Source organism: Cryptotermes secundus, unplaced genomic scaffold (assembly GCF_002891405.2).
Source record: "Cryptotermes secundus unplaced genomic scaffold, Csec_1.0 scaffold214, whole genome shotgun sequence".
Lineage (NCBI taxonomy): Eukaryota > Metazoa > Arthropoda > Insecta > Blattodea > Kalotermitidae > Cryptotermes > Cryptotermes secundus.
The window spans coordinates 149308-158197 of NW_019743149.1; the positions used below are offsets into that span (position 1 = coordinate 149308).

The following is an 8890-nucleotide window of genomic DNA, read 5'->3' on the forward strand; positions in this document are numbered from 1 at the left end:
TTCTTCTTCCTTTCCAACGTTTTGCTTACACTCTGTTACATGCAATGTAGCTTATATGCCACAGTATTTGCGAACAAGGTAAGTGCTTAACTAGAGATTCCAACTGTGCTTTCACAGATGCTGTAACAGAGAGAATGTGGTACTCTTATACTGTCAGGTCGTGGAGTTGCATTTCTGCATGAGCTGATTGCTAGCCTAGGCTTTGCCATTGGGAAGGTTAGTTAAGGATTATTCATAACTGGAAATACATACATTAACCTTTAAACGGTAGACTTTTGAAATGGTGGTAGCTTGAGCTGCCTGGAATTTATTTAAATGCCTACTGCTGGTGTGCATTTAAATCCCCGTTGTTGCCCTGCCTTTAAATGTTCATTCCTGTTAGGGCACTTGCACTGTATTTGAAAATGCAGTGTCTAATACAATTTTTTTGATAAATTAATGGAATTAACTTTGTTTTTATCAGCACTGCTTTTATCAGAAAAGAACACAGTGTCGAATATTATAACGTAAGGTTTGAAAATGTGTAGAAAAAAGTTATAAACTATTTTTAATTTTTTCTTCTAAATTTGATGCATACTGTAAAAATAACTTTCCCACTTCTTCATATAGTAATTCTGCATTATAAAATCATTCCTGCTTGTAACACTTGAAATATTTTTACATTCTCTGGTCCCATAAAACAGTTGGAAGTAATAAAGTCATTTGGTTCTCTGTTGGCAACTTTCACATTTTTGTTACACTCTTCAGATAGTCCAGTCTTTTGACTTAGTTAGTTAGTTATTGGAGAGGATGGGTTTCCCCATGCACTTAGACCTGTATTGGTCCATTGTGCTTCCCTCTATGATTTCTACCAGTCTCTATATCCTACCAGTACTGGTGCATACCATCAGTCCCGCCCAGCCAGCGAGACCGGCTCTACTAGCTGAGAGGTATCTATAATGCTTACCCCATCTACCAGAGGTATTAGAGACTGCTGTTGGGTGGGAAACGTCCGTTAATTTGGCTCAGTGACCTCCTTTGGAGATATGAGGTTCTTTTACGTGCCGTAAAGCTACNACGTTACCTCTAGACTACGGAGGCCGCTTAGTCTTTTGACTTAAGGATAGAAAGTGAAAACATAGCCTTTCAAGAAAGGCTAGAGGGAATATTCATTGTCCCCTACTTCAGTGCCAAGCCCTGTCATTGTACCTGCAAGAGAATATTGCTCTTTCTATGGTTGCAAAAAAACTCTTGTATTGCAGCTGAGATACAGAGTGCATTCAATTTTCTGTGAGTTCATAGTGACTTTGAATATTACAGTTTAATTTTATCATACCATAACAATGAAACATTGTTTGGAACATGATGAAATCTAAAGGCAGTTGAAAAGCAAGATACGTGACATGGGACTGTGCTTTCTCAGGTGCTATAAGGAGTATTACACAAAGATGAGATTCAGTTACATTATGCAGGGATTGAAGCCTGTATATACATCAAGCAGATAACAACAAAAAAATGTATGTATATTGAATTCTACTATATTTAAAAATAAATAGTTCGGATTGTGCATATGATTCTATTAGCAGTGTGTGCACGAGCTTCCACAAGTGATGTTTGAATGCCCAAATGCACAAATCAGTGTATTTTGGCTATGATAACCATACTCCTCAGTATACCAATTGGTGCATTTTGGACATTAAGAGGTTAAACAACAAAAATTGATGCAAGGACTGAAATTAAATTCAATTCTGGTAATGCTATTTCCTCCACAACAGTTTGTTGTTATTTCACAATGACCATGTCACCATACTTCTGATATTCCAGAATCATATATATTTTATACTGCACATTCTGTCTTACACCTTAGTGAAAGGAGACAGTAAAGACATGGGAGAGCCAGTCAATAATGGAAGATTTGAACAGGGATGCAATACAAGTTGAGTGTGACTTGTCTTACTGATTAACACGATACAATGACTGAAATACATTTCCTCTTTCAAATTTCTAAAAGTTTTCAGAATACCTGCTTAGATGGCTGGATGGTTTAATACATCTATTGCCATGCTGCTGTAATGGGACTTTACATGCAGTGCCAGAAACTGGGCCTTTAACTTACTGCAAAAGGAAATGCAAGAGAAAAAGTAAAGAAAATCAATAATCACCATAAGTTTCCACTCTCACGTGATTATAAGTATGAGAGAGTTGACACTTTATGCTTTCAAAGTTGCACTTATAGGTTCTCTACATACTTGTATAAGGGAAATCTGTAGGCGAAAATTACATTTACATACACAGTGACAACAGCCCAATGCTTGGTGAAACTGGCATTGGCACGAAATGGGCTTCAACTTGACAAAGGACAAAGTTGGCAGTGAAAGCGTTAACTCCATTTTTAGCACCTGGAGCATTAAGCACTTGCAGGAGGGCTACAATTGTATTTTAGCAAGTGTCCATGGTACTCAGGAACAGAAGAACAAAGGTGGATATATTTACTGGACTATCAGCCTCAAAAATGAGACCCGAAATTAAAATAAGTGGTAACTAACAAAAGACAAGTACTTACCTGGGCAGTGATTGAGTTGTGGGGGATCACACCTGTGATCGTCCCACTTGCCTGAATGACGCCAAAATTTGCTTCATACTGGTTGAATCCAAACTCCAACATCTGCAAGCCAAATCCGCCAACCACAGTAAGGGTGTTGTCAACGACTGTAGCTATGGTATCACTTGTTCTGTAGATGGTGGACAGATTCCCCAACCATCCATTCTCAGCTCTGAACCTCCCATTTACTGGAAAGAATATGATGTCAGTAGTGAAGCTCTCATCCACATCTGGGATCTTAATCGAACTGTGTCCAGTCTTGTGTAGTGTTTCTCGCACAATTGTTAAGAAGAAGTCCACTAGTAGATCCACATTCAATGTATAATTCTTCTGCACCTCAACAGCAGGATGATGTACGCGAGTCACTGCGGACTCCCACCCAATTTCTTTCAGTAGCTCATGGAAGGAGACATTAAGGTGACCTGATCTTGGAAAAGATAGCTGCACATCATTGCTGACAATTTCATAATCACCCACAATGCTCGAGGCTTCCACGTCAGTATTCAGGAGACGAAGATGTGTGAAGAGCACAGTAGTTAGGCTGTCAGCATCAACTGTTATATTATTGAGGTCAATGTTTTTGGTGAGTTGTTGCTTTCTTGCAATGCTGACCAACACCTCACCAATAAACCTGTGTCGCACATTACGAGACAACTGTTTCAGATCACTGGTGCCTTGCACATGGCCAAGGATTAGTATGACCATAACCACAGCACAGGTATGAAGTGTGAACTCCATCTGGAAAGAGAATACTGAACTTTCAACATTTGCTTTTACTCTCATATTCCTGTGACAACTAATATAGTACCAACATAACCATATAATGATTTTAATGACTAGAAGGCACTGAAGTGGGATTTTGACCTGCATTTCCTGCTATTCGATCAGTGGGAGAAGCAGGTTCAGGTCTTGAGCCACAGACAAATACAGGAAATCCAGTACCTGTATTCCAGTAATGTCAAACCCGAGGCTCACCAGCCCATCAATTATTACTTCTGCAGGGGTATTGTGTGGCAGGTGACATATCACCACCTTCATAGGATTTTTTTTATTTGGGACAGAATGATTAATAGGACAGGTTATTGGCATCTAAATGGGATCTGATGGACTGGAAATCAGCCATGCCTCTCGTGATGACTCTGGTTCTGTTTCTAGTGGTACGGAACTCAAAGTTTTCTTTGACCACAATTTTCAGATGTTTTTGTCTCATTCCCGCACATCAGCTTTTGGTCTATGCCAATGATGTGAATCTACTGGGCGATAACATAGATACCATAAAGAAAAACACACAAACTTTAATTGACACAAGTAAGGAGGTTGGTGTAGAAGTAAACACAGAGAAAACTAAGTATATGTTGCTGTCTCATCACCAAAATGCGGGGCAAAATCATGAGATAATGATAGGAAACAGATGTTTTGAAAATGTGGCACAGTTCAGATATTTGGGAACAATGATAACAGATCAAAACCTGATTCAGGAGGAAATTAAGAGGAGACTGAACTCGGGTAAGGCTTGCTACCATTCAGTCCAGAACCTTTTGTCATCTCATCTGCTGTACAAAAACATAAAAATTAGAATATACAAAACTATAATTTTGCCTGTGGTTCTGCGTGGGTGTGAAACTTGGTCTCTGACATTAAGGGAGGAACATAGACCAAGGGTATTTGAGAACAGGGTGTGGAGGAGAATATTTGGACCGAAGAGGGATGAAATGACAGGAGGTTGGAGAAAACTGCATAATGAGGAGCTTCATAACTTGTACTCTTCTCCAAGCATATTTAGAATGATCAAGTCAAGGAGGATAAGGTGGGCAGGGCATGTAGCACGAATGAGGGAAATGAGGAATCCATATATGATATTGGTGGGAAAGCCAGAAGGAAAAAGACCACTGGGGAGACCAAGGCGTAGGTGGGTGGACAATATTAAAATGGATCTTAGAGAGATGGGGGATGGGATGGTATGGATTGGATTGATCTGGCTCAGGATATGGACCAGTGGACGGCTCTTGTGAACACGGTGATGAACCTTCGGGTTCCATAAAATGCTGGGAAATTCTTGAGTAGCTGCAGAATTTGGCTTCTTAGCGAGAAGGGATCAGCTCCATGAGTAAGTAAGTAAGTTTTGTCTCATTCCCGCATTCTCTTATATCCTCTCGGCACGGACCACGCACAAAAAACACAGCCCCTCTATTGTTGCGAGGGGCAGACCACACAGAAAAACCCCCTTCTCTACTGCTGTGTGACGTCACCGCGCATGCTTTAAAGTTTTTGTCTCAATAGCTACATTTCCTTTTGTTACGTTGTGTTTTTCGCCCACCACGATGCCAAAAGCAACTTATCGTTGAAAATGAAGAATAGTGATTAAAAGTACACATGAAAAAAGACTAGTTCAACAGAAGGTGGAAAGAAAAGAACAAAAACTTCTATAACCTCTCTATATTTTCGGCTACGCTACTTTGTAACTGTTTCCAACGTTGCCGTTTGACAGAGGCACTGATTGCTGGAATCGTTAATAAGGAGGCAAATAATTTCTATGACTTCCGGTAATGTCGTATCCAGATTTGAAGCGGTAGAATATATAAGGTCTGAAACATTACTTTTTAAAATTTCATCCGACGTATAAATACTTGAAAGTTCAGTTCACATAACTGGAGATGACGACACTGTACAGTCATAACGATGGGTCTGAAATAGAAATACTTACGATCTAGAAGTTTGTGACGATGGTACATTAATACAAATATTATGGTTTTCGACATTATCTACCGTTATGATTTTATTTTAAAACACGTTTAGGAGACTGGACTCCCTCTCTCTGTCTTCAGGTAAAACCTGCTCAGTTGAGCCCAAACGATAGAGCTAGTCCTTATCTCCGGACTAGGGACTAACAATTTCTTCACCATCTCAACAGCGTTAGACCTACCATAAAATTCACAATCTAAGTTAATGATACCCTTCAGTTTTTGGACGTTTTGGTAATGAAGATAGGCCCAAAATTGGCCACGAAAGTCTACCGGAAACCTTCTCATACTGGTCGTTATCTGCACTTTAAGTCAAACCATTCATATCACGTAAAAAAGGGGAGTAGTTCATAGTTTAGTCAATCGAGCGAAGATTTTATGTCAGGATCACAGGAATTTCAGCGACGAAAATAAGAACATAAGACATGATCTGATGCATAGTGAATATCCAAAAGAATTCGTTGGCTCCGTAATGAAGCCATCGAGAAACAACTGTCCTTCTTCAGATACAACATACGTGGGCGCGGTCATTATCTCATATGTTAAGGGTACTTCCGAGAAATTCAGACGCATTGGGAGCCGTTGCAATCTCAGAACCATTTTCAAGACTAAACATACACTTCGTGGGATATTCGTGAAAACTGGACGGTCAGAAATGCCCAGAAGACGAAGCAGTGGATGTACAGCATCCCATGTGACTGTGGCTGATGCTACATCGGCGAAACAAGCAGATCTTTAGAAGTGCGCATTAGGGAGCACAAATATAATCTGACACAAGGGCTGCTTGAAAAATCAAAATTAGCCCAACATGCGTATGATGAAGACCACAAAATATATTGGAAAGAAGCGAAGGTCTTGCAGACTGAACCAGATATCACATACAGGAAATACAAGGAATCAGCCCACATGTATCTGATAGACCTTCCGATCAGTCAACCCAGCTTGGACATCTCTACCAGCTGAACTCCCGTCATCACAGTAGAGGTAAAAAAATTACAACTACGTCTAGTGTAGAGTGAGTGAGAAAATTAGCGTTTTTATGCTGGTATCATACTGAGAACTTGTCTCTCTTGTGATGACTTCTATTCTGATAGTTCTTGGTGCAAGGAATCATACGTGTGGAGTTTTTAATATTTTAATGTTTTGTCTTAGCTCTCGCAGATGGTTTATGCTGTGCTTGACTTGTGCACCACATGTTGTGTTCGTGCAGGTGTCCGGAGATAGGGACTGGCTCTATCGATTGGGCCCAATTGAGTAGGGTTCACCTGGAGACGGAGAGAGAATCCAGTCTCCGAAATGTTGTGCTTTTAAATAGAAGTAGGACGATGTTTTAGATAAAAAAAACAGGACGATGTACAGTGTCCAAAAATATATTTGTAGAAATACTTATGTTTATGAGTAATTATTGTTGCAAAATGTGGCAACATAGCTTTTTTATTCCAGTCAGTATATTGTCACTATCACTTTCTTCCTGGGACACCTGTTAAAAAATGTGCCGTCAAGTAACGCCCAACCAACCAACCAACCAGCCAGCCACTCGGTGCTGCAGCCCTGGGTGAGCCTTGGCCTCCTCTACAACCAGTCTCCAGAACCAATGCGTACTGCCATAGGAATGGATGGCTGGATTTTAGGTTTCTGATCAAAATTCTTTTTACATGATGAGGCTGTTAGCTTCATGCCCAACCCCTAACATGGAGGACCATTGCACCTCTCTTAGTCTGGACTCTACCCTTTGACCTTTCCGGCATGGGTGACCCTATCGGTAGTTAAACTACCACCGGCATAGCTCTCCAGGTCACAGAGTCACGCAAGCCCCACCACCACGATAAGGTGGAGACACCTTTGGGGGGCCAATAACGGCCAGGTTGGTGATATTCACGTGTGAAATGCAACAGTGTCTTAAATAATATATTAAGAAGTTACATTTTTACAAAAGAGCCTGAAAAGAAATGCCCTCCCAACTTTGTATAAACGTTTTTAAAGAGTAATAATAAAAACTGACTCATATACTGTTATGGGGAAGGCACACCAAGGAAACTGGCAACCGAAACGCAACCGCAATTTCTGAGAATCGTTATCAGCCTGAATTGAACACATGTTATTGAATGGAGCAGTGCAAATTGATGAAACTGCAATGCAACTCGCGGAAGAACTGAGAAACTCAACTTCAAGGCAACGGAGCATGCCAGTCTTCTCACAATTGCGTTGCTGCGTGCTTTCCTAGTGTCAGCTGTTCTGTAACTCGCTTCAGTTATTCATTTGTTTCCTAAGATGGTACGAAAGGTTCATGAAGCTGCTAATTTCGTTTTTGTGCAGTTAACTGAGCAAGAGTCTGGTATATATGACAAACGCCACCAAGACTATGGTAGGCAGAACAAAATACTACCACAGTCAATAAGTACGTGGAATGGCCGCAAAATGTCGTTGCAGTGCACTACAGCGGATAGGTTGAGGCATTATATGATGCCCTGTCGGTTCATCTCTCGTCACAGCTAGAGGTAGTTGTGTGCAAACAGTGTAAGTACAACTACGACCTCTATTGTGAACTGCAGTTAAATGCAATTGGCGGAAATAAAAAAAAGTGGCAGTTGGAACAACGGGCAAACATTAAGTCCTGCCAAAAACTAGGAAAATCCCCTGGCGAAACATTTGGCGTAGGAAGAATTGGCTGTTGCTATACGACAACGCCCCTGCACATCGCTCTGTTCTTGTCCAAGAGGAGCCGGCAAGGCAACAGGTCACCGTTTTGCCACACCCTCCGTACTCACCTGATCTCGCACCGTGCGATTCCTTTCTCTTTCACCGCTTGAAAGCAAAGCTACGTGATCGCAGATCTCAGTTGTCCGAGGAGGTCGTCAATGCCATAAGAGACGCCGTACGGGAATTTCTCGCCAATATGTTTCTGCAATGTTTGCGGCTGCTATATCAACGTTGGCAGACTTGCATAGCGGCAAACGGCAACTATTTTGAGGGCCGATGTGGATCTGCGTAAGTGTATGTGAATACTTTGTAATATGATGCGATAAAACCATATTCCACGAACTTAATGACTCTACTACGTATATTTGGCTTGGGAAAGAATTTCTCATGAGACGAAGGAGTCTGGATCCAGGTTAAGGTCTTTCGAAACAATATGAGCGCCTCATTTAAACTGTCACAGAAGAACGGATGCACCCATTTTCGCATACGAGTATATTTCCGTCTTAAATGCAACTTATTACACAGCACCCTTCTTCCACACTACATGTTTCGGCCCTATATGGCCATCCTCAGGTATCTTCTATCTTGCTAAAAATGTTTCAATGTGTGTCAAAATTTCCTACTGCGTGCGAAAGCGGTATTTCCTGATTAAAACAAATTGACCTTAATTAAAATACATTAATTAGCATCCCAATATTTAGTGTGCGCCTGCTAATCTGGAAATCAATTTCCTGCTTGAAATCGGTGTGGTGTGCGCTTGATAATCTGGAAACCAGTTACCTGCTTGAAATCGGTGACTTTTCTCGGAAATTGCAGTTGCGTTGCAGTTGCCAGTTTCTTTGGTGTGTCCTCGCCCTTACACTGTTGT

General features: G+C 41.0%; 1 protein-coding gene across 3 annotated transcripts in view; it reads right to left on the minus strand.

Moving 5' to 3' along the window:
• Positions 1 to 8890, minus strand: part of LOC111873785 — an 85174-nt gene that overhangs the window by 4944 nt on the left and 71340 nt on the right. For 2 of the 3 annotated variants that reach the window (XM_023868746.2, XM_023868747.2), the window contains one exon: positions 2543 to 3319. In XM_023868746.2, the coding sequence (XP_023724514.1) occupies positions 2543 to 3319 (777 nt within the window). Of the gene's footprint in view, positions 1 to 2542; positions 3320 to 8802; positions 8837 to 8890 lie in introns of those variants that run through there. The other variant, XM_033755210.1, reaches the window with a different exon arrangement.